This window comes from Ruditapes philippinarum, unplaced genomic scaffold (genome assembly GCF_026571515.1).
Source record: "Ruditapes philippinarum isolate M1 unplaced genomic scaffold, ASM2657151v2 ctg2684_1_1_1_1, whole genome shotgun sequence".
In the NCBI taxonomy this organism is placed as follows: Eukaryota; Metazoa; Mollusca; class Bivalvia; order Venerida; family Veneridae; genus Ruditapes; species Ruditapes philippinarum.
In genome coordinates this window covers 17,926-44,133 of record NW_026862743.1, presented here as the reverse complement: position 1 = coordinate 44,133, position 26,208 = coordinate 17,926, and the positions used below count along the sequence as shown (strand labels likewise).

At 32.0% G+C, this 26,208-nt stretch overlaps 3 protein-coding genes across 3 annotated transcripts in view; all 3 read right to left on the bottom strand.

The window, feature by feature from the left end:
- Window positions 1-2,030: 2,030 nt before the first annotated feature.
- The window catches only part of LOC132720077 (rabankyrin-5-like), a gene marked incomplete at its 5' end in the record, with an annotated part of 41,249 nt that continues 17,071 nt past the window's right edge, over window positions 2,031-26,208 (bottom strand). Inside the window, 8 exons of the mRNA XM_060704068.1 lie at window positions 2,031-2,841; window positions 3,433-3,523; window positions 5,250-5,396; window positions 6,842-6,966; window positions 20,746-20,836; window positions 23,656-23,803; window positions 24,601-24,777; window positions 25,714-25,914. Coding sequence (XP_060560051.1) covers window positions 2,709-2,841; window positions 3,433-3,523; window positions 5,250-5,396; window positions 6,842-6,966; window positions 20,746-20,836; window positions 23,656-23,803; window positions 24,601-24,777; window positions 25,714-25,914 — 1,113 coding nt within the window. The remainder of the gene's footprint in view (window positions 2,842-3,432; window positions 3,524-5,249; window positions 5,397-6,841; window positions 6,967-20,745; window positions 20,837-23,655; window positions 23,804-24,600; window positions 24,778-25,713; window positions 25,915-26,208) is intronic.
- Window positions 8,426-11,002, bottom strand: LOC132720076 (neuronal acetylcholine receptor subunit alpha-5-like). The gene has a single exon (XM_060704067.1). It carries the CDS (start codon window positions 10,858-10,860, stop codon window positions 9,502-9,504), a length of 1,359 nt encoding a protein of 452 aa, XP_060560050.1. The 5' UTR covers window positions 10,861-11,002; the 3' UTR covers window positions 8,426-9,501.
- LOC132720078 (neuronal acetylcholine receptor subunit alpha-7-like) lies at window positions 14,438-19,089 on the bottom strand. The gene has a single exon (XM_060704069.1). The coding sequence runs from the start codon at window positions 16,394-16,396 to the stop codon at window positions 15,047-15,049; it is 1,350 nt and encodes a 449-aa protein (XP_060560052.1). The 5' UTR covers window positions 16,397-19,089; the 3' UTR covers window positions 14,438-15,046.

Below are 26,208 nucleotides of genomic sequence, written 5' to 3'. Positions count from 1 at the left end.
AAATTGTTTATAATCTTATATAACGTAATATAATATAACACTTTTTTATTTTTGATCATTTGGCAAAAAACACGAGAAATTGACAGCAAATAATATAAAAAACAAAAGTATTAAAGCATAAAAACAAATATTTAATGCCTTGCAAAATTATAAAAGCTAGTACTGTAAATTTTAGAAACAATATGGTTGCTGATCAATGCCCCACCTCCACATGAAAAGTCCCCCGGAAATAAGCCTAAATATTACGGTATGTATGCGCAACTGGTTGACTTATCTATTGTCAACGGTATTTCACAGTGAAGCTAAAACGGTAAAGGTTTGTTTGTACCATTTAGGGATAAGCTTGAAAAAAAACACATTTTCCTTGTTCTGGATAATATTTTTATAATCTATTTGACCAGGCATTCAGAATCACAGACCTTATGACCTTTGACCCTTGTCTATAAACATGCATACATCTGAATATCTAAAGTACTAAGTGCTTAAATAAAAATTGAGAAGCACAAAAAGAAAAATGAAAATATTTAAATGGAATGTACTAAATAAACTAGTAAAAAATGGCAAAACAACTAACACTAATAAAGATTCTTTGCTCAAAAGGCTAAAAATAACTACAAAACTCAGCTTGTAAAATTCTAAAAATAGCTACCAATCAATGTACTCATTGTAGCACTAATGTAAGTTATTGCACATAGAAAAATTGACATAACTAATGAAATATATTAACACACCACAAACACAACTCATATATAGCTATCTATAGATTGTTATGAACATATTTTAATATCTTTAAATCTTGTATTTGCTAACTAAATACTTAAATTTGGTCAGTGAAATATATTTTATATTCTAACTGTAGCAAATACTTAATTATTTTTGAAACAAATACAAAATTAAATTAATTTTCCATAATTATCTCTAAAGTCTTACATGTTCCTAAACATTTAATAGTGAAATATACCTCTTAGTGAAATATGTTTCACAGTGAGATTACAGTGAAAATCCACTCACTCATTTCTTTTTTAAATTTCCAAAAATTTACATTTCACTAAAAATAACCACTCATTAAAAAAAACCCCCGTGAAGGTTTGTCAAAATATACTACATAATCCTGGTGATATTGTAAACAAGTTAAAAACTTAAAAAGGGAAATTTTTTCCAAAAAATTAAATTTTTTTAGGTAAAGCATAAATCCTTGTTTAAAAAAAAATGTGAAATTAATTATTTCCAAAAAATAAAAACTTTACAGTTAAACATTTAGATTAGAGATTATTAAAAATGTATTATAAATTAGGTACTTAAAAAAATATCCCCACGTTTTTTTTTTAAAAATAAAACCATGAAAAAAATGCCACTCGTGTAAAAAACCCAATTAAAAAAATTCCGCGAAAAATATAAATTCCCTTACCTTTAATTTTTTACTTTCCAAAAAAAAAATATTAAATTTTTAAAATGGTAAATATTTTTAAGTCTGTTTTGGAAAGAAAGGCACAAATGCAAAAATTTTAAATATAAAAACAGTGGCATTAAGCTGAAATAGTAAAATCTTTGGTGATAAAAATTGTTTAAAAAAACTAACACCATACTAAACACTGTTTACCCCATTGTCTATTTTGGAAAATAAACCAACAGATTTCCACATGATTTTTAGCTGTTTTACGAAACTCATTAAAATATATCCTAACTGTATCCAACCCTTTTATAGACTTTTAAAAATGAGTACAACAAAGCGATTGTCTATTTTTTGAAAAACTTTTTAAATTAATGCATTATTAACAGATTTAAAAAAGTACACAATTCCATTATTGTATTTACTCATCTTAATTAGCCTATCTACGGGCCTGAATTTAACCATAAACCCGCTGCTTGATTTTTAAACTTTTCTTTAAATTTTAATTTTAGCATGGAATGACTGGGCCCGTTCTTACTGGCAAAAAAAAACTCAGTTCAAAAAGCTAAGGGTTAATTTAAGTTGCCTTTTTTTTTTTGTTAAATTTTTGTGGACCTTTATTTCTTTGGACCATAAATGCAAGGGAATATGATAACAACATTTTTTTCTACTTTTTCACCACGAAAGTATCAAACATAACAAATCTGCACATAAAATTAAAGAGGGATCCCATTTAAGATTAATGACTGATCCCTAATACAATGTTATTAAAAGAAATGTGATATTATAAGTCACTCAATTCTCTAAAAGCTGCCTTTAATACATTGTACTTATAAATTCAGCTGAACAAAAAATGAGGGTTTGGTGAATAATGGTTACAATTCATATGGGATTAAAGAAGGAAATATAACAATTCTGCACCAAACCCTCAAGATATTAGATTAGTTCTGCTGGATTAAAATATATCAAACAACAGCTCAAACTGGAAGCAAAATCACTTTTTAGTTCCCACTAAGTTTTCAAAATTACCAAAAGGCAACTTTCTATATGAACCATAGACAAAACTACACAGGTTTAGTTAACTTTAAACCAATTAACATGTGACATCACAATTATCCAATCAAGTCTTTTTTTCCCCCATAGTCAGAATGTTATAGCATTACTTCTAATCACATGTCCTGTTAGAAAACAGGATTTGGAAGCAGAATGTGACTTCTTGTCCAATCAAAATCCTTTTTGAATTGAGGTCTCTCCAAGACAGAGAATCAAATGTCATTCATTTATGAAAGTTATTTATAGAAAAGTTGATTACGCCCATTCAAAATGCCCCTCCCAGTGAGAGTACATCGAAGCAGACGTCACAAACTCGTACAGGCTTTGACAGGTTGTATTTCACTATTGGCATATCTTTTGCAGAGCATTTGGAACACAATAAGCGGCCACAGTGCCGACTGCAAAAAAATAAAAAAATAATACAAAACTGATATCTTCATTTAAATATAAATTTTTTAAAAAATGACAAATTTACAAAGTAGGGAGTCATCATCTTTTCATTAACAATAGTTATGGATTTTAAAAATCATAATAATTCAATTAATTGCCAATGAATGACTAATAAACAGCTCTCTTATTATCATATGATTGATAATGAAATATAAAATGTGGAATGAGAATAGTAAATATCTTTCAGCAAAAATCAATTTCATCTGCTTGTTCACCTGTCTATTGGCATGTGAAATGTAAAAGAAAATCATTTTTTTAAAAATTACAATTACAAAAAAATAAATTTTAAAAAAATCCCAATCAAGCCCTCCAAAAATTTCAAAAGTTTTAAATTTGACAGTTAACAAAAAAAAAATATAAAACCCAAAGGGAAAAAAAATTGGGATCCCTAATTTTCATTTAAATGCCCCTTTTTCACCCGATGGTAAATACAATTAGTTTAGGCCTTGGATCAGTTTTCCTTTAATCAAAGCCCAAAAAGGATGGTTATTCCCTGCGGTCGAAACCCCTTTGTTTTTTGTTCAATTCTCATTATTTACCCAATATGTTTTCTAGTTTTGATGCTAAATTTAGTAGTACACTCTAAACAAACTTCACCATCACTCCAAGGTGGTTCCTTTGACAACATATCTGAAATAGTTACATATATTTACTTGTAGAATCTCATTTCATGTACACAGAGAATAAAAATATATTATATTTCTTAGAGATTGTTTTGTGGATTGGTTTTTTACGCCAATTTTAGCATATGCCAATTTTATCAATGTCTGTATTTCTGAAGTTTGACTACTTAACAAGTTGGTCTACTTAACTGGCTTTCCTGGATAACTAACAAGTAATCACTAATTTCTCCACAAGTGAACTACAACTTATCCCACATGATTTCTGAATCAGTGGTGAGGGACAAATGACCATTAGACTCAATGTCATGAGATCAATTACCACAAAAATTTTGCCTAATCAAAAACTTTTTTTATAACACATTTTCATAATTTGGTAGATTAAATCACAGACTGATTATTCATTACAGACATATTATTCATTGTAAACTTCAACTCTGAAAAAAGAACAATAGCTAGTGGTAAAGGTGTTTGTGCCTCTTAACAATCCCCATGATTGTGGGATCAAGCTCAAATGGGGTCACAACCATGTATTCTCATTTGATATCAGTACTGGTTAGTACCAGCATGAAGTCCTTCAAATAAACCGCAATGTTTCTGTCACGATCAAGTTTATGTAAATCATATTTAAAATCAACTATCAAGCTAGCTTGATATTTCCTCTCATGAAAGAATCCAAACTCTCTGGCAGGATTCGAACTTAAAGTGGTAAAGAGCAAGTTGCTTGAAGTTAATACCCATTAATGCCTTGTATTTTAAGCAGGCAATTGACAGGTTTGTCAGGCAAGAAGCAGATGTATGATAAATATCGGCAGGGCCAATTTTAACCCAAGGGCTTTTATTTGAACAAACTTGGTAGACACCCATAAGAAGATGTTTCATGCTAACCATCTAAGCTCTAACTCATTGGGTTTTTTAAAAGAAGATTTTTAAAGTTTTTACTATACACATATAGTTAAAAACAATGACACCCCTGGGGCGGGCCAGTTTGACCCCAGGGCTTTTATTTGAACAATCTTTGTAGACACTTACTAGAAGATGTTTAATGCTTAATATCTAAACTCTAGCTATTTGGGTTTTTTAAAAGAAGATTTTTAAGTTTTTGCTATACACATATAAGGAAAATCAATGACCCCCGGGGCGGGGCCAATTTTGACCCCAGGGCTTTTATTTCAACAAACTTTGTAGACACTCACTAGAAGATGTTTCATGCTTAATATATAAACTCTAGCTATTTGGGTTTTTTCAAAGAAGATTTTTTAAGTTTTTGCTATACACATATAAGGAAAATCAATGACCCCCGTGGCGGGGCCAATTTTAACCCCAGGGCTTTTATTTGAACAAACTTGGTAGACACCCATTAGAACATGTTTTATGCTTAATATCTTAGCTCTAGCTCTTTGAGTTCTTTAAAAGAATTATGTTCTTTATTTAACTACTGAATGAAGCTCATAATAATCAAATGTTGGCTCGGACGGACGGACAGATGGACGCCGGACGAAAAGCGATCACAAAAGCTCACCCTGTCACTTTGTGACAGGTGAGCTAAAAATTAATACAACGCCATTTTTTGGCCAAAATCCAGAATTTTCGGTATTTAGCCATAGTGCGTATTTTAGTCATCAAATCCATAGAAAATACGGACAAAACCGTAGAAGAAAACCGGTCTGTCAAAATTAAGTTAATGCATGGATGTACAGATGACACTTTGTGACAGGTGAGATAAAAATATTTACCTAAAAGTTTAAACAGCAGCTGTTTGGTTGCTACTGGTGCATTGAACACACTCAGTCCTTGTTTATTGACATCTCCTAATGGAGATCCCGCTCGCACTAGTGCCCTACACAAGTTCCCGTTACCATTCATGTATGCCAACAACAATACTGAAATATTATAAAGAATATTACAAAAAGTAACTTAAGCCATGGTAAAATACATTAAAAAACTAGAAATGTGTCCATAGGACACGGGTGCCCCCCTCGCGACACTGTTCTATCAATCTTTTTACTAAGTCAAGGGAAATAACTATACAAATACTGGATAAATCCACAAGCGAAACCCCAGGTGCAAATCTAAAATATGCTGAGCAACCTGCCCATAAGGTTTATTGACTATGTCAAATCCTTTTTGAGAAACTTGCGACACAAGTTGAAAATTGCAAAAATTTTCTAAGTGAAGGGCAATAACTCTAAAAATACTAAATAAATCCAGACGAAAATATCTGGTGCACAACTGCACATGCTGATCAATATTCCTGTAAAGTTACATGACTCTAGGTCAAATACTTTTTGAGTTATGTGCGACACATGTTGAAAATTGCCAAATTTTACTAAGTCAAGGGCAATAACTCTGAAAATACTAAAAAATATCCAGACAAAATACCCAGGTGCACAACTACACATGCTGATCAACATTTCTGTAAAGTTTCATGACTCTAGGTCAAATACTTTTTCAGTTATGTGCGACACAAGTTGAAAATTGCAAAATTTTACTAAGTCAAGGGCAATTACTCTAAAAATACTAAAAATATCCAGACGAAAATACCCAGGTGCACAACTACACATGCTGATCAACATTCCTGTAAAGTTTCATAACTGTAGGTCAAATACTTTTTGAGTTACTTGCGACACAAGTTGAAAATTGCAAAATTTTACTAAGTCAAGGGCTAATACTCTGAAAATACTTAAAATATCCAGACCAAAATACCCAGGTGCACAACTACACATGCTGATCAACATTCCTGTAAAGTTTCATGACTCTAGATCAAATACTTTTTGAGTTACGTGCGACACAAATGTGAACGGACTGACGGAAGGACGGACGGAAGGACGGACGGACGGACAAGGGTAAATCTAAATGCCCGCCACTAACGTGGGGGCACAATAAATTCTCCAAATTAAGTAACATAATTCAAATACTAAATTTCTACTAGTAAGAGTTGTTGTTCCTGATAGTATCATCATTTACACCAAACCATTTTTCAACAAAATTTATGCCTTTGTTGTGAAGAAAATATGATTAACCTATTGTTTTTATATGGCGCTTGACTTTTCTCAGTGCTCGACAGTAAAAAAAGGTGCATAACTCTGTACAAAGGTAAGTCAGAGTTATTAGTCTTGTGCCTAATATGTTAATAGATAATAGATAATCACAGATAACAAGACGTGTAAGAAGTTTCAAATCCATTCCCTTTAATACAATTGGAGATACCAACTTGCATGATGTAAAACTTAACTGAAGCGTGACAGCGATGCCAAAGCCAATGCCAGGTTGAGTTCAATTATAGTTCTCTGTAATTTTAGTATAGTCAAGCTAAAATCAAGCAAACCTGTATTTCCTTCCACGTCTGGTTTAGCAATGGGATAGTCTGGCATACTTTCTTTAAACAGTTCAAATATTGCAGCAGCATTGTCTCTTCCATACTGACCAAGAACATGCAGTGGATTCTGACCTCTGTAAGAAAATGGGGCATAATTTTAGAACTATGGTAATAGTTCATATAGTTTTGTTTATGCTCAATATAACCTTACTTGTGACTCTGCACCAATAGTAAAATGAAAGGACTATATTTCTATGTCAGGCATTAATCAAAGATTTTTAACCACCTAAAATTTCACAAGGGGTATGCAGGGGAGGTTAGGAATTTAACTTGTTTCCAGAAAAGGTCATCACTTATGTTTTTATACTACACTAATGTATTTTGATATTAAATTTCAGCGAGGTTCCACACAAGTCATGTGCAAAATCGTTTAAGGTGTCATGACCCCCAGGTCAAAACCTAAGTCCCTACTTAGGTTAAAAAACTGAAGTTAATTTATTTCCCAATTAAGATACTGATTGGCCACAGATTGACAATTAACTGATGACTACATGGATTTTATGACCTAAGGTCCTTGACCTTTGACCTAATGACCTAAAATTGAAAGGGGTCATCTTATCGCCATTGGCAATGTTTTTAAACTTGTAATATGAAAACCAACAATTATTTGGGTTCACATTTATAAATAATGTACAATTGATAGAAGAACTATTTTTTTCTAGTGTATGAATTGTAAGATGATTGCAATTAAGTTATCTGCAGTATGGAGATTTGTCATAGTTTATAGGTTCTCTTGTTTTCTCATTGGAATTTTTATGTTACATAAATCGATCTTTGGATAAATCAATCTTTGGAAGCTGTATGCCTCTTGATTCATTAAGCTTATTTTCATAAAATGCTTTAAATGTTTTTGAAAGTGATATATTGCAAAGTGAACAAAGAATTTATAAGTGATTACACATTGCAAGTGGCAATTATAACTCATGTATATTATTAAAAAGAGGTCAAAATATGCAGAACTTAAGTCATGCAGTACAAATATAGTGATCCTTGCTAAATCAGTCATTTAAATCGCATGTAACATATGAATTATTAATCAAATGTTTTTCACCTCTCTTAAAACTTTGTAACAATTTTCTCAAGTTTGATTTTTTTGCAATATTTTGTCTAATCTGCAGCCATGCAGCTTTAACAACCATAAATTTTCATGACGTCACATTTATTAAACCCTTATTTCAAAGTTAACATCTGCAATAATCTAAATCTTATCCTATTACAATGTGTTTTGTTCTTAAAACACCTGACACTTCTCTAAATTAATCTCTATTAAATTTATATTACTTATTTTTTAATTCCTATAATTATTTGCACTTTTATTTAAACAATAACATTGCCCTTAATAATCTCTATTATTCAAAAGTAAAGAGGTTAAATGCAAAACAAAAGTCCAAAATAAGTTTGTTTATGTTTTATTGCATAACACCAAACACTTAACACATTTATATATAAAACACAATGAGAACATTAGTACTTTATACATCTGTTTAATTATATAACAAAGATAATAGTATCAAAGCAAACTTCAATCCCTCCCCTACCCAACTTTTTCTTTCTCTGTCTGTTTTTCTGCAAAAGGAGGGCTTTTATTAACTTAAATAACTTCCAGACATCAAAATTCAGATTTAAATACACCAAATTCAGATTTCAATGTAACAAAATTCGGATTCCAATATATATCATTGTACAGACATCCCAACATTGCTATTCTTAAGTGGTATTCAAACTGCATTGTAAAAATAAAACCACTTTATGAAAGTGATAACCACAATTATAATTATGATACATACAGAATGAAGGAAAAATTAAACTTTAACCACCTGAAAACCAATCTTCAGATAAACAACAAATTCGCCAAAATGAAATAGGAGATTAATATATTCCAACAATTTGCAAATTAAAATATTTGAATATTGATTTCATTTTTCATTCTTTTACCTTCATCAGCTTCACTAATGTCAAAAAGCATAAAAATATAAAATGTGAAATTCTTTCACAGATTAAGATAATACTTTATGGAAAAACCTGCAAAAGAAAATTAAGAAACATGCTCAGAATTAAATTGAAATTCTTTTTTTGTGTGAAATTCATAGCCCAATTTGACAGCATTGCAAGGCTTTTCATTTTTTTGCAATTTTGCACAATAAAGTACTAGAAAAATGCGGTTTAGAAATGAACTAATAAAGACAAGTTACTGGCACTTTAATGGGTTTCCTTGTTTTGTTCTATATGGCAAGACTGGATCTTTTTTTTAATATACATTTTCATTGCTACCATTTAATGTGGGTCTACACCAAAAACCTTTTGCAAAATTCTATATCATTTGTTCAAACTGGTTTTTCCAGAATAATCATTTTTATTTTGAAAAGTGACCTGAAAAGAAAAGCATTAAAATGCTTTTTACACATTATTCAGGCTAATTTGGCCATGTCATCTTTTTTATCCTTTTTTTCATTTTTTCCCTCCATTTTTAAGGGAAACAAATACAAAAGGTTTTGACCTCAGTACTGAGCATCTTTGAGTTACAACAGTGATGCATAAAAATGTGTTCATGAAAATTTGACCCAAAATCTTCTGTTTTTCTTTTTTCAGTAAACATTAGTTTTAGACTTTTAAGCTCTTGCTCCAATGGGCAAGAGAAAACACATACTGAAAAAGATCTGAACACCCAAGAATGCAAGAAAAAAGAATTTATCCAAAAAGCTGGCAACTTGTTGCCAGGTGATGTCCGCTTTACCTTCAGCCATATCCGTGTAGTCCATTACACTATCTGAGTCAATTTCTTCCACTTTAAGGTCATTTTCAGAGTGAATTTTGTCCCTTCCTTTTATGCAAGAGCAAGATTTCTTCTTATCTCTAATGTATTTGCACTTTAGGAACTTTATAAAAACAACAATGCATCGTGTAACTTCCTCTGTGTCCGGTTTATGGTATAGTTTCATTTGAAGAATGACAAATCCTGTATTGAGTCCACTAAATATCATCATCGAAACGGTGTAGAAACAAAGATATGCCATCGGTGAAGAAGAACGTGGCATTATGTCCATGATCATATTCAACAGAACGACAAATGACAAAAAGCACGTCACAGAAAATCCGACACGCTCACCAGATTCAATGGGCAGGCAAAACACCAATGCATTCAGGATAGCAAGAACCAGTATGGGTAGAATAATATTGAACGCAAAATATAATGGCTTTCGTTCAATAGTTAACGTCAAAGTAATTGTTGGTTCAGTATCAGAATTTGAGGCCGAGGTCTCGGTTTTTGTATAAATCAAACTCCACTCTCCATTCTCCTCATATGAATCATTTCCCCATGTACTTTTAAACGGTTCGAAGTACAACTCATACCCTGTATAGCCCCAAGCTGTAAATGTAAATCGGCAGATTTGTCTGTCAAAAGGATAGTATGTCACATCCGGAGAGCATGCACTGGGAACCTTAATGATCGGGTTCCATTTCACCTGTCCCCTTTCTAGATTAAACCTTGGCTTAAACGCCATACCTCCGACATTTTCCAATGAATCAACCGAGTTTAACAATATCAAATAAGGTGTCCAGATAGTTCCATGGGGAACTTGTAGCCATTTAAGCCTATCTGGCGTTGAACGATCCAATGGAAATGCATCATCCATATCCATACCATTACAGGCGGCTATCTCGTCGAACCATGACATGTTGAATCGGAGCATTATATCAATTGAGCCGGATACTTCGTCAAAGTCGTTCAAGGAGTACAATTCAATGTCAAGTTGAACATTCATTGTGTCTTCTGGATACTGCTTCGGGATAAAGTCCTGCATAGGTACGCTACCACTGGTGTTGCTAGTACTCTTGTTGTACAGATCCTTCAGCGTCATATAGTACGACGTAATATTTGTGTGTGTCACGTTCCAACTGCTTACAAAACACAAAAAGTCTGAGCACAAGATTATCCAAACATTAAACAGCAAAGATTTCAGCATCATCTTTTCTAATTTTCTCCTTGCCTCTTTTAATCTTGAAATTTAAATATACTGGTCTTAAAAGAAATAATTAAGTCAAATTCAGTAGTTTTAAAAATATTTCAATTGTCTACAAGTACACTTACGCTCAAATCAGTGACTGTCCTTTAGAAGAAATAAATTTATTTATATACCATTAATCACTTTTAATACCCTCCTTCATAATATTATAATGGTTTAATTTTTAACACCCACATGAAATGCCTGATTAACTCTTTCTGACAAAGGAAACAATACTTCCACTGACCTATTTATAGCCACAATGATGCCTCAGAAATAACTAAATGTTTCCTTCTTTGGAAATGGTCTTTCATGTGTTTTATGATGTTTTAGTGATCAGATTTTAAAGTAGTATCAACAGAAGAAAGTAGCACTGAATATGTATAGGATAGATCATGAGTACCAGTTGGATGTGAGATTTATCAAGGAGCGAAGCGAGTTGATAAATCTCACATCCGTACCAGTTGGATGTGAGATTTATCAAGGAGCGAAGCGAGTTGATAAATCTCACATCCAACTGGTACGAGCGATCTATCTGACTTAGACCACATGTAGTTTTCTCTGTTTAAGGTGAAGATTTAACATGCGTAAACGATTTTTTCTCCGACAATTACAAAGGGACATCCAAATATTTCTTATTCAATCTATTTGGCCTTATTGTAGGCAAAAAAAGCACACAAGAAAATGGCATAATTCATGTTCTTTCATAAGTTACTGAATACACAATCTTATGAATGATAGATTTCACATTCCATCACAAGGTGCAGTCAGAAGAAGAAATATTTCTGAATGTGATATTATTACAATTTTGCAAGTTGAGAGATTTTGTTGTTATTCCTGTTGATTCTTCATTTAAATGATTTAATGAAATAACACTGTACACAGCACTTGAATAAGAAGTCAATAAGCAAAACTGCTTACCGAAAAATACTCTTAGACAGAAATCATGGGCGATGGCTGCTTTTCAAGAGTGGGCTCTTGGAGAAACGGGCAGGTAACTTTCATTAAACGTTTTCCTTAATGCTTAAACAACCCTAGGGTTCAGGATATTTATTGGCTAATTGTCCGGCTGAAGTTGAAAATATTTTACTTGACATATAGAATTGTGTTTTTGTTGTATGCTTTATATACATCCTGCATTGGCCTTTTTATCTCATTCATGAACTGAAAAAATATTCCAAACGTCCCTCTGAAGCCTTAAAGCATAACATTGCCTTAGCGTTGCAACCTCAGCCCAGTCACCGTTCGGAAACCCCACCCCCCTGCCAACCAGTGGAATCCCCTCTTCCCAAACCGAAAATGAATGTACATCTAAGTAAAAAAGCGGTCGTTAAATGTAGTTACATATATAGATTTAAATAGATTCGACAAACGCATTTCATTTCATTATTGCTTGTTTCTTCTTATTTACAAATACAGTAACTATTCTTGTAAAATGATGAACTGACGAAATAAATTGGTCAAAGGACTATTGCTATCTGTTAATTTTTAAGAAGGGAATTACAATTTGAACTTTACTATATACATATAAATTTTCCCCGCATAAAGCGTGCACATAACGGGGTTTTTCTTTCAGTTGAATACAAACATAATAGTTATATCAAACACTTTACTGTGATGTGTGGGATATATCAAACACTTTTAAACTACTCTGATTGGCCGAGAAAAAACAGCTGTGGTCTAAGAAATTATTTGTCATTAAAGTAACAACTTCACTACAAAGAACTAAATCAATATAACTGTATTAATTGCCAACAAAGCAAAAGAATCAAAAGAAGCAAAAGAATCAAGTAAAATTGTGGCTACTTTAATAAAACCACAAAACAACCCACAAGGAAAACAGCTTTCAAGAAATAAAGATAAAAGCATTACTGGGGCAATTCTGCACAAGTTTTTTATGTAATTATTAACAATGTACCCAATTGTTTTTTGTTTTATTTGTTTGTTTGTTTTTTAAATAATTTTACATTTTTACTACTGTTTGAATTAAACTAGCTGTAACATGATGTTCTGCCAATTATATAATAATTATATAATAATGTTTAAGGAATGGTGACAACTAGATTTTTACTTTAAAATTCCCTATATCTAGCAGGATGTAATAGAAAAGTCAACCAGTACTGGGCAATGAGTGATTATTTTTTTGCTCAAGGAAACAACACATGGCTTTCTTTTGATTACTATTTGTGAGCAGTTTATAATTTTGAAAGACGGGGCTAAACTTTTCACTACTAAAAACTGGAAAGGTCCATTAATCCCAAACCCACTGTGCAGGCTCTGTGCACTGGATTCTTACCATTTTGAATTTGGAACAGTCCATTCAAAATTTAAGCATTTTTAATATATATGATAGGTATGTAAAAATTGGTTTACCAACAGTGCAGAGCCTAACGTAAGACTGTTGACCAGGACCCCATTGGAAATTAAAGTTCTTTGTCCAATATTGAACTTTCATGGGTTACACTGTGTTAAATTATTATATGTCTTGAGATCAACCAGAAATTTGATTTAATATGAATGCATGTCCAAGTAATAGTTTAACATTAATTTGTGTTTCACAAAAGAGCCGCGTCAAAACAAAACCAACATTATGGCTTTGCAACCAGCATGGATCCAGACCAGCCTGCGTTTCTTGACTTGTTATTGGGTCTGTAAGCGAGCAGCATTGATCCTAATCAGACTGCGCCGATGGTCTGGATCCATGCTGGTCGCAAACCCATTATGTTGGTTTTGTCATGATGCGGCTCAAATGTACGTGATAGATATACATTGTTTCAGTGATAATTTGTCGGTAATAATTTTATTATGACATATAATTATTTAATCAATCAGACTCTATCATAATACCCACCACAAAGATAAATACAGTTCCAATAGTTTAAGTACCAATCAAATAACAATTACACTTAAAGATTGGGTAATCAATAGAAAAACAATTACCAGTTCTGTGCCGAAATAACTATTTCAATCAATATTAAATTACTGTTCTCGACTCTCAAACACTTTGAAAATAATGATATCTATTACATTTAATTCCATTTATTCTTCAAATATTCTCATCACTGTTCAAAATTTTTTTTTGTCTATTTCATTAACTTTCATGGATTAAAAAAAAATACAAATGAAAAGTTATTTTAAGTTAAAGGGACTCCACTGAGGAGTTTTGACTTGACGGAACTGAAAATAATTTTTTCGTGATGTGTGTACAATTAGATAAAGGTTTGGACAAATTTGTTTTGTGAAAAACTTTAGACGTAGCAGTAATTGCAAGCTCTGTTTGAAAATTAATTTTAATATTTGAAAATGAAAAATTCTAGTAATATATTTTTTATACCTGTATAATAAACCAATTAATCAAAAAGACAATTAACATTAAAACACTTAGAAGAATCATAAATTTTTCCAAAGTCTTTGAATTAATTCAACTCTTCATATACATATATGTATGGGCAGCACTGATTTTAAATGACTTGTAATTTTACTTCACATAAAAGAATACACCTTGGACCAAAACTGGATGACAAGTCAGTGCTGAGGAGGCCACTGATTAGCCCCGACCTTGCTTAGTGAAGCAAGAAGTACATGCATGTATCTGGATTAAATTGCAGAGACCTCGCTCACTTTTTTGTTGACAGTTTGAAATAAATAAAGCATTTTCATTTTTTCAATTTTTATTTAAATAAAGTGCAACATGATTCCTTCATTTCCTATTGATTTTTTTACTTTTTAAACACAAAAATGTAACCAACAATAAGGAAAAAGATGTTGTTGATTTTTGTTAAAAAAGGGAAGGAATTTACAAACTTTTAATAATCACAGTATACAAAGTAAAAATTGATAAAGTTTTACACAGTTAGGTATTAATCCCATACAAATTTTACACAGTTAAGGTATGAACTACAATGAATTATAATTTTTTGTTCCAGAACACTTTATTATCTGCTATATCAATATATAATGTATGTTACATGGGATCATGTAACTCTCACTTGCCAAAAACATCTGGTTACACTTTTTTTAATTCTTTCCTAGTTTGCTGTTAAAGTTGATATGTAATTTTCATTGCATTACAGACGTCCCATTATAGACCAAATAATAGACCAATTCACTTTAAAGTATTTATCTAAATAAAGAGTTGTTTTTTTTAACTTTAAGCCCTTGACCCAATGGGCAAAAGAAAACACATACTGAAAAACATTTGAACACCCAAGAATGCAAGAAAGAAAAATTTATCCAAAATGCTAGCAACTTGTTGCCAGGTGATTTCCGCTTCACTCTCAGTTTTATCTTTGAAGTCCATTTCACTATCCGAGTCAATATCTTTTACTTTCAGGTCATTTTCAGAGTGAATTTTGTCACCTCCTTTTAAGCAAGAGCAAGATATCTTCTTATCTCTAATGTATTTGCACTTCAGGAACTTTATAAAAACGACAATGCATCGTGGAACTTCCTCTGTGTCCGGTTTATGGTAAAGTTTCATTTGAAGAATGACAAATCCCGTATTGAGTCCGCTAAATATCATCATCGAAACGGTATAGAAACAAAGATATGCGATCGGCGAGGAGGATCTTGGAAGAATGTCCATGATCATGTTCAAAAGAACTACAAATGACAAAAAACAAGTCACCGAAAATCCCACACGTTCCCCGGATTCGACTGGCAACCAGAAAACCATTCCGTTTAGGATAACAAGAACCAGTATAGGTAGAATAATATTGAACGCAAAATATAACGGCTTTCGTTGAATAGTTAACGTCAAAGTAACAGTTGGCTCATTATCAGAAAAAGAGCCAGAGGTCTCCGTTTTTGTGTCAATCAAAGTCCATTCCCCATTCTCCTCATAGGAACTCATGCCCCATGTACTTTTATATGGATCAAAATACAACTCGTACCCTGAATATCCCAAAGATCTGAAAGTAAATCGACAGATCTGTCTGTCAAAAGGGTAGTATGTCACATCTGGTGAACAGGCACTGTGAACTTTAACAATTGGATTCCATTTCACCTCTCCTGTTTCTAAGTTAAACCGTTGCTTAAATGCTACGCCTCCGACATTCTCCATTGACTCGACCGAGTTTAGCAATATCAAATTAGGTGTCCAGATTGTTCCATGTGGAACATGAAGAACTTTAAGCCTTTCTATATCAGTATCCAATGGAAACGCTTGTTCCATTGTCAATCCATTACAGAACACTATCTCATCAAACCATGACATATTGAAACCGAGCATTATATCCAACGACCCAGATACTTCGTCAAAGTCGTTCAAAGCGTACAATTCTATGTCAAATTGTACCTGCATTGCATTTTCAGTATAAAGCTTTGGGATAAAGTCCTGTAGAGTTACATTATTACTGCTGTTGCTTTTGTACAAGTTTTGTAATGTTACAAAGTACGACGTTGTTGTAGAGTGTGTAACATTTGAAAAGCCGCTCACAAAACACAAAATATCGGCACCCAAAAATATCCAAACACTTACAAGCAAAGTTTTCTGCATCATTGTCTTCTCTGTAATTTTGGTATGGTATTTATTTTGTTATTCCACGTCCCTTTATTTTAATCTTGAAATTTGTATGATTACAGTAATGGTTAAGAAATAAATTAAAGCTGAAGTCCTGTCCTTAAATTTTAACAATGTGTAGTCCTGTTGTTAAATTTTAACAATAATCAACAATTAAACTTTACGTTCAAATTTATAACATGTCTTCGGGACGAACGAAATTCAATTATGTGCCATCAATCAATTTCTTTCATTGTTAATAACCTTCTTTATCATCTATTTTGAATTTATTACATACATCTTAAATAGCCAATTATTTCTTCCGGACAAAAGAATATCTGACTTTTGCGGACACTTTTCAGCAGTAACAACTAGTGACATTAGAGATATCAAGTTTGATATCAAGTTTTCGTACCTTAAATGCCTTATTGCTTTATCGATATACCTTAGGAAATTAGGAAATATCTATTTACAAAAAAAATATGTACTGTTTGATCAAAACATACAATAATATGAATTATGTTTACATTAAATGGGTCATATTAAATGCCAATTAGGAAACCAGCCTTATTTCTCTCTGTCTCTCAAACAAATGTTTCTAAAATGTTTAATTTCAATCTTTTTATTTTATTTATTGACTTTTTAGAATTTAAACAGTGTTTAATTATAAACAAAGAATAAAGCAAACAATAATAGTTCACTATAATGTTTACTTTTAATCAAAAACTGTTGAGACATTTTGTTTGAACTTTTATTTTCCCATTAAAAGTAGCAACATTGGTGGTGGCTATGTCTTTTATTATTAGAGAATAAAAGGGGCTTAAAACCATGGGCTTTGGAAGCAGGCTTAAAATTTCAAATTTCAAACAAAATTTAATTGAAAACATTGATGACATAATAATTAAGAACTGCAGGATAATAAGCAGATATGTGAGGATTTATTATCAATTTCTATGAAATAATAGGGATAAGATCTGTTCAGGTGAAATGGAAATTGAACCCATTTCAGTTACATTCTCTTGGAGGTGTAATTAGTAATTAATTTGAAATCACAATTACAAAGCAAAGGAAATTCATTTCATTACAACTTACCTTCCATCAGAATCAACCAATTTAAAATTCACGATAACACATATTTTTCCCTTTAATTTTTAAAAAAAAATTATTTTATCACTACTCTCCATTTTTTCATCTCTTTCTCTTTGATATTCAAACCACTGTTACTTTCTTCATAACATAGTTTTTATTTATTTATTATCTTTCTACTGATTGATTGATTAATTAATTAATTGAATAGATTGATTTATTGATTGAATGATTAATTAACTAATTAATTAATTAATCAATTAATTAATTAATTTAATTAATTTATTTATTCATTCATATGATCATTCATTCATATGATTGCTTGTTTGTTCTTTTCTTTATTCTTTTTTTTCTTCCTTTCTTTTTTTCTTTGTTCTATCACTCATTCATTCATTCATTCATTCATTCATTCATTCATTCATTCTATTTCTTTTTTTTTAATATCACAATGATTGCAACAGTTTTTTTTCCATTTTGTTTAATGGAACTATATCAAAATTGGGAACTATTCTTTGTTATTTGAAGGGCAGTGATATCAAATTGTGATCTATCCATTATTATTTCAGTGATCACAGTGATCTGTGATTTAATAAATAACTTTTTTTTTTAATTTTTTAATTTTTTTAAATAACAATACCATGAATACTGGGAATCTTTGTGATATAAATAGTATTATAATTAAATCTGTTTGAAGACAGAAATCTTAAAAAGAGGACAATGCTTATTTTGAAGTATACTTTAATTGGTTCAATGTAAACAGAAACTTCAGTCAATTATTGGTAAGATGTAAATTGAGACTTAAAATCACCTTATGGTTGACAGTTTGAAGTAAATAAAAAATATCATTTCAAATTTTCATTCAAATAATTCTGTAATTTGAGTCATCAATATTTTATGATATTTACCTTTTTGACACCGGAATGTCAAAAATACCATAAATTAGCTTTTAATTAGTTTTGTAAAGAAATGAGCACATACTACCTTGTGGTAAAATGTAAACAGATTGGGTTGAAACCTAGTTTACCCAGTCATTGTTATTCAAAACATTTACATCAGACTAACAGGCGTTTTATTTCAGTAATTAAATTTTTTTCACATATTCCAATTATTTCACATAATTTTTCTGTTTGTAATACATCGTACAGGTAGCCAAGTGGCACATAATCATTTTTTTCTCGTCATTTTAAAGCAGCACACCTCCAGGTTCATGTTACTTTTCATGAACATTTTGGAAATGTATTTCAAAGTAAAATATTGTGAGGTGATAAAAAAAAGTAATTATATATTGCAATTGGCCTTTAAACAATCCAAGAAAATTACCAAAATGTGGTAAATATTTGCAAAATCGGCCCTTATTGCGTTTGTAACACAGTAGAAATATGGTAATAAAATACTGCAAAGTCAGTCTTAAACCACACATAACATGTAAAATATAATTTGGATCTTGAATGTTTTTACTTTTCTTAAAATTTTCATACATTTTTCTCAATATTGATTTTCTTGAAATATTTTGGCTCATCTGGAGGCGTGCAGCTTTAAAGTCATGCACAGTGATGTTTTTATTTCAATTTTCAAAACAATACCTTTTTTCTGTTCATGTTCATAATGCTAATTTACCTACAACTTCCCGTATGTAACAGTTTTTTTTTAAATGTCTCAAATAAGACATTTTATATCAGTAAAGAGTCTAAAATGATATGGTTTTATTTTAAGTAAATAGTTAACATACTAGTAGTTCCAATTTGATTGAAATATAAAATGATGAAAACCTAGAACTGACACCCTAGTTTAAACTTTTGGACACACATTAAAGTCAATGTTGTGAGACAGATATATAAAATATAATACAGAAAATAGTGCTAAGTTAAATGTTAAAGTGGCACATACCTCCCCCCCCCCCCCCTATTCACCCCCTTTAACATGTATCATGTGCATGGTTGGGGTTTGACAAGTTGGTTTTAATGCAGACTTTAACATATTTTTGGTCACATCTTGGATGTCAGTCCACCTAACTGGCTTTCTTTGATATCTAAACAGGTACTACCAATTTCTCCAAAACTGACCAATTATTAATCCGACATGATTTCTATATAATTTCTAATGACCAATGACCATTAGACTCAATGCCAGAGATCAATTGTCACCGAGAAATTAAACCTCGGCTGAGGATCAAACCCGCAACTCCTGGATCAGATACTCCACCTATGAAGCTCAGCAGTTGAATAACAAGAAATGTTGACCGACACATATGTCCCCCTTTCTAGCCCTTGACTCTAATTATTGGTAATTTTGTTATAGAAACTTGCCATAAATGGGTACAAGGAAGTGTTCAATTATGGAAAAAAGAAAAATAATGAAGACTTGTGATACATAATTTTTAAGATAATAAATGGAAACCATTCTGACATTTAAGGCCCCTGTGACCTTGACCTTTGAACTAGTGACCCAAAATCAATAGGGGTCATCTAATAGTTATGACCAATCAATATTAGAAATATGAAGACTTTGTGATAAATAGTATTCAAGATAATAAATGAAAGCCATTCTGACATTTAAGGCCCCTTTGACATTGATATAGTGACCCCAAAAGCAAAACAGGTCATCTGCTGGATATGACCAATCACTATGTGAAATATGAAGACTTTGTGATAATCATTTTTCAAGATAATGAACTGAAATCATACTAACATTCAAGGACCCTGTGACCTTGACCTTTGACCTGGTGACCCCAAAATCAATAGAAGTCATCTACTAGTTATGACCAATCAATATTACAAATATGAAGACTTTGGGATAAATAGTAATCAAGACAATAAGTGGAAATCATACTACCATTCAAGGCCCCTGTGACCTTTACCTTTGACCTAGTGATCCCAAAATCAATAGTGATCATCTACTAGTTATGACCAATCAATATGTGAAATATGAAGACTGTGTGATGAATTGTAACCAAGATAATGAGCAGAAACCATTTTGACATTTAAGGCCCCTGTGACCTTGACCTTTAACATAGTGACCCCAAAATCAATAGGGGTCATCTACTACTTATGACCAATCAGTATGTGAAATATGAAGACTGTGTGATAAATAGTTTTCAAGATAATCAGCGGAAACCATGTTGTCTACTGATGGACAGACCGAAAGACAGACAGATTGACACTAGCAAGGGAGGGGGGGCATTAGCAAATAATATACCCCCTCTTCTTCGAAGGGGGGGGGGGATAATAAACTAATCTGCAAGCACATAAAATACTGCTACTTACTTGGCATTTACAGCTTCAGCATTAATACTAGATTCTGTTAGTAAGACACGCACACTGTTCAAGTTTCCATTCTTTACAGCTAAATGTAGGGCTGAAAACAAGATAGTTTTACAAATTATTACAGTGACAATATTATTTTCCCTTAATAATATGAACAAGAGCCATGTCAACATGGCCATCCCCCGCCGAATGTGTTTGCTCATTGGAAAAATGTATATGTAGTAGAGCAGAATAATTCCATTTTAAGAGGTCTTTTGATAATGAAAACTGATGGCTATAGTGATTACAGATTTGAAACCTATGTGAATACTGATGGCTGAAAATAACAAAGGGCAATAACTGAAAAATAATGCAGGGTATTTATCATTCCTGTTGGCTGCATCCCTCCTCAGTAAAATCTATCCACCTATGAAGTTTCAAGTTGATACCTCAAATACTTTTTGAGAAAAAAATTGAATTGAAAAATTAAGTATGAAAAATAACAAAGGGCAATAACTCAAAAATTATAAAAGGTAGAGTTATCATTCTTGTGCACTGCACACCTCCTGAATTAGATCTATGCACCTATGAAGTTTCATAATGATATCTCAAAGGCCTTTTGAGTTATGCTCTGGACAAAAATTAATTTTGAAAAATAACAAAGGGCAATAACTCAAAAATTATGCAGGGTAGAGTTATCATTCTTAAGCACTGCACTCCTCCTCAATGAGATCCATCCACCTATGAAGTTTCCAGTTGATACCTCAAATACTTTTTGAGATAAGCTCTGGACAAAATAGCATGAAAAAGAACAAAGGGCAATAACTCAAAAATTGTATAGGGAAGAGTTATCATTCTTGCGCACAACATTTCTCCTCAATAAGATCTATCCACCTATGACATTTCATGTTGATATCTCAAACACTTTTTGAGTTATGATTCACTCAGGTGAAAAATTAAGTAAGAAAAATAACAAAGGGCAATAACTAAAAAATTATGAAAGGTAGAGTTATCATTCTTGTGCACTGCACACCTCCTAAATGAGGTCTATCCACCTATGAAGTTTCAAGTTGATAACTCAAATACTTTTAGAGATATGCTCCGGACAAAAATGTCGGACGAAAAGACGGACGGACGGAAGGTCGGACGGACGGAGACTATTTCTATATCCCCCGCCTAAAAGTTTTCGGCGGGGGATAAAAAGGCAAAGCCTCAAAGCGAGCTTCATTTACTTTTACTGTCAAATAGTATAAATGATTGTTAATTTTTATTTTACATTTTCAGTTTTAAAACTGTCATTCGGTATTTTATACACTACTTCCATTTATTTTGGTTTTCCTGTCCTATAAAAGTGCCAAGGACACTAGTCTACGCCTCCATTTTCAAACAGAATTTCTCGGCTTTTATCGTTATCATGTAATTGGAAAATCTGTGATGTGTCAATTCAGTATTAAGTTTTCAAAACCATCACCATCAAGCTGGTACTCGTGTTATAGTCAAGCTTGCTTTGCAAGGAGGACCTTTGGGCCAGCTCTCCGAGCTTGCTATTATTTTGTCGGAGATCTATATGATTATAAACATAGCCATCAGTATAGATAACAACCCTCAATCTTTTCTTAAGTTGACACCACGTATCTTTCTTGTTGAATAAATGGTATTGTATACAACAAAAATACATAGAGAGGATATTCAAGTTTTTTACAATAGATATGGATTTCATTTTTATGAGATAAAAAATTGAAAAGAAATCCCATACTTGAACTTTATGTTTATCATATACCTTTTCTGTTTTTTTTTAACCTTAAGAGTTGATATACTTTGTATTGGCTGAATTTAGAAGAAAGTACACCAGCAAGACACCAGTGAAAATATCGAAAATATGTTTTACAGCTATGAAAAATAAATTTTTTCAGAAATAACAAACAATTATGAAATGGACACAATTTGATCACAGAAATGGGGAAATAACTGGTTTTATAACTGTTTTCCAGTCCAGAATTATCAAAAGCAAACTGAAGGGGAATGATAATATTTTTATTCAAAACTTCCATCAATTATTTCCAATGTGTTTATAAAATTAGTCAATTTAAAAATCCATTTTTGCTTCAGTAACCTTGACATTAAACCAATCAAGTTAGAATCCTTCTTAATGGTTGAGCTCATTCAATGAGTCATTCAAGGTACCTATCCCTCAATCTGCTGACTTTCATAAATGGACTTGTCCAGCTTCCATTTTTGGAACTGTCAATTATTAATTTTGGGGATATCAAGATCAAACTTTAAAGTTATTCAAGCAACAGTATAAAGCCTGGTAAGAATGCAATGACATGCAGGCTGTCCTACCTCTATACTGGTGGTAAAGGCTAATCCTTTTCTGTTCAGATAACAAATGCATCTATAATATTGGTCATTACAGAAAGACAATATGAGAAACAGTAAATGTGATTGATGAAAGGACAAAGTGGCTATTTCTGGGGGGACTAATTTTCATGGTTTTCGTGTAAAGGTCAATACACAAATTTAAAATTCAACACAATTTTATTTTGTCTGCTGTAAGATTATTTTGCATCACATTATTTACATTTTTACCTCTTAGATAAATAAACAGTCCACTAATTTAAGAGGCCAATGTTCTATGACACAAAAAACATGAAATGCATGCCCACAAAATAAAGCAAATTTACAGTAACCCTGCTGGGATCAAAAGTGATGGAACCTTTGCTATCAGTATAGACCAAGTCCAGTCTGAAAAAGGCCCAAAACTGTTTCCTGATAACTCTTAAATTTTTATCTTTATATCCCTAAAACTGATAATGGAGGGTTCCTAATATGAAAGACAGACATGTCCATTAAAGAAATTCAGCAGGTAAACAGTTAAAACGTTCTCCATATATTTTTGTTTTGGACAAGCATAAAAAAGCACTGACATACCATTATCTAAGTTGTCATCAACAGCATCAAAGTCCACGCCATTCTCCAATAATATTGTACAAATTACAGAATGATCTTTACTGGCCGCTATATGTAACACCGTTTGTTTATTATTCGTCTTGGCATTAACATCCGCACCAGCTAATAACTACAAAATATATATAAAAAAAAATTATTTTTCAGTGTTAATTAAAAAAAGAATAAATCTACATCATGTTTTTTGTTTGTTCTATCCATAATATCTTTATATAAAGCTATATTTTTTATTTATTTTTTGAGGGGGTGGTTGTTAGTTTATTTATTTGGTTTCTTTTAATGCCCATTTTAACATATTTTTTGGTGTTATCTTGCTGCTTTGTCCACCTTAACTTCTTTTCTGAATAACTACCATAACCAGTAAATACCAATTTTTCTAGAAGTGACCAAATACTAATCTCACATGATTTTAGAATCAGCAATGAAAGTCAAATGTTAAATGATCATTAGACTCAATATCTGAGATCAATTATCATGTAGAAATTTAGGCTCATTGAAAGGATTGAACCAGTGATTTCCGGATTACTACTCCATTGCTCTCCCCTATTGAGCTTATTGGGCAGACTGCCTTATCTAATTAAGAATTCATATGGAGACATTCAAGCTTTACTCAGGTACCCTTCCAAGCATTAATTCAGGTACAAACTGGCACCTGAGTAGAGTCACTAAGGTTCCTTAAGCTAGCTGGATAGCTTCCTCACATGAAAGAATTCGAAATCTCTGTTGGGATTGGAACCTACAGCTGTGAGGGGCAAGTGGTTTGAAGTCAATGGCCTTAATCCCAAATCGGTGTTAATTGTTAAAAGAGGAGCCCTATCATTAAAACAAAATTAGCATTTTGAAAAACAGAGCATTGTATAAGTTTGTTTTTCGAAAGCTATCTAAAATAGATATAAAAACAATACATACTAGATTTCGAACAATGATTTCAGTGCCGACGTCTACAGCTAGATGTAACGGAGATAAATGTTTGGAATCTTGTACACGAGAATTAACGTTAGCGTGAACACTTATTAAGAACAGTACACTTTCAATGTCTTTGCTCATTATGGCTACATGTAAGAAATTTCTACCTCTATTGTCTACCTAAAAAAGAATAGAAAAATATTGGTGAAAAATAATTCTAAATATTTCAATGTCTAAAATGTACAATGTAAAATATGATTTTTTTCACATATATAAATATATAGATACATTTAGGAGCTAGGACTGACAAATATACAATTTATTTGCATTTTAAGGCTCCACACCTGAAGTGCATGTGGCATTTACATCATCATGTCAGGGGTTGTGTTGATTTTTTTAGGTCATATAGGACTTTTACAGCTTAGCTGGTGGAGAATTGCGCAAGGTTTCACTTCCCCACATCAAAGAATCAAAAGTTGCCGACTGTGAATTTCATGCTCCATTGTTGATTTTTACACTACATGAAAATGCAGTTAACTGGTATAAATATGCATCCTTTCTAGATATCTTTTCTATATACTTCTAAAACCAAGACTGAGGCCCTAGGAGGCAGCATCCACACATTGTGGAGCTATGCAAACGTATGTAATAACAGTAATAAATTAATAATTAAGTTTTACTGCTGTCATACTTTATTTGTCAGAAATTTGTAATTTGTTATTGGCTTAATGACACACCCTGCCATATCTTATATATTATAAAACAGGTCATCATTCTTTCAAGGTATGATTTTTACCAACATACAAACCAATATTCTCTTCTATCAAAAACAGACAACCAAAAAAAAATACAACTTTATACTCTTACCTTTCTAGCAGCAACTAATACTACTCATGTAACCAGTGCAGACCAAGATCAGCAAGCTGACACATCTGTACCAACTGTTCATGGTCTGCACTGTTTGCTTTTCAGTCAGTATATTGTTTGAAAATTTTCCTTCTAAATACTGAATGGTTTTGCCCAGAATGAAACATGAACAAGTCCATTTAAGAAAATTTGCAGGTTAACACGATAAAATCAAAATATGAACTTAGACTGTATCACAAATATTCTTACTTGTTCTGCGGCTTTCGGCTCCCTATTTAAAATAGACTGTGCCGCTTTATTATTCTTAGTTGTCATGGCAGCTGCAAATGGGGTGAGTCCATTCTTGTCTCGTAAGTTAAGATCAAGATTTGGATGTGAGAGTAAAAGGGAGATTATCACAGTATGCTGATTTTCTATGGCAATATGGACTGGTGTTTTTCCATCCACATCCTAAATTAAATTTAACAAAAAAACATCACAATGTATATAAAAATCTTTGTAAGAAATTAAAAATTATCATAATGTTACTACATGTACATTTAAATTATGATATAAGAGAAAATGCACAAAGCCAGATGTTATCAAGTACATTGAATTTTGTTTATTTGTCTCTTTTTTTTTAATTCTGATTTAAGTTTAAACACATGATTTAGTTTAGCTTCATTGCAAAACAAGTTCTTGCAACTTATATTTATCACTTTCGAGTCTTCTTCCTTGAACAAACCATTACTGGTATCATATGAG

Bases quoted from the DNA above. Each gene is read 5' to 3' on its own strand.
- LOC132720076 (XM_060704067.1), bottom strand. From the start codon at position 10,860: ATGATGCTGAAATCTTTGCTGTTTAATGTTTGGATAATCTTGTGCTCA.
- LOC132720078 (XM_060704069.1), bottom strand. From the start codon at position 16,396: ATGATGCAGAAAACTTTGCTTGTAAGTGTTTGGATATTTTTGGGTGCC.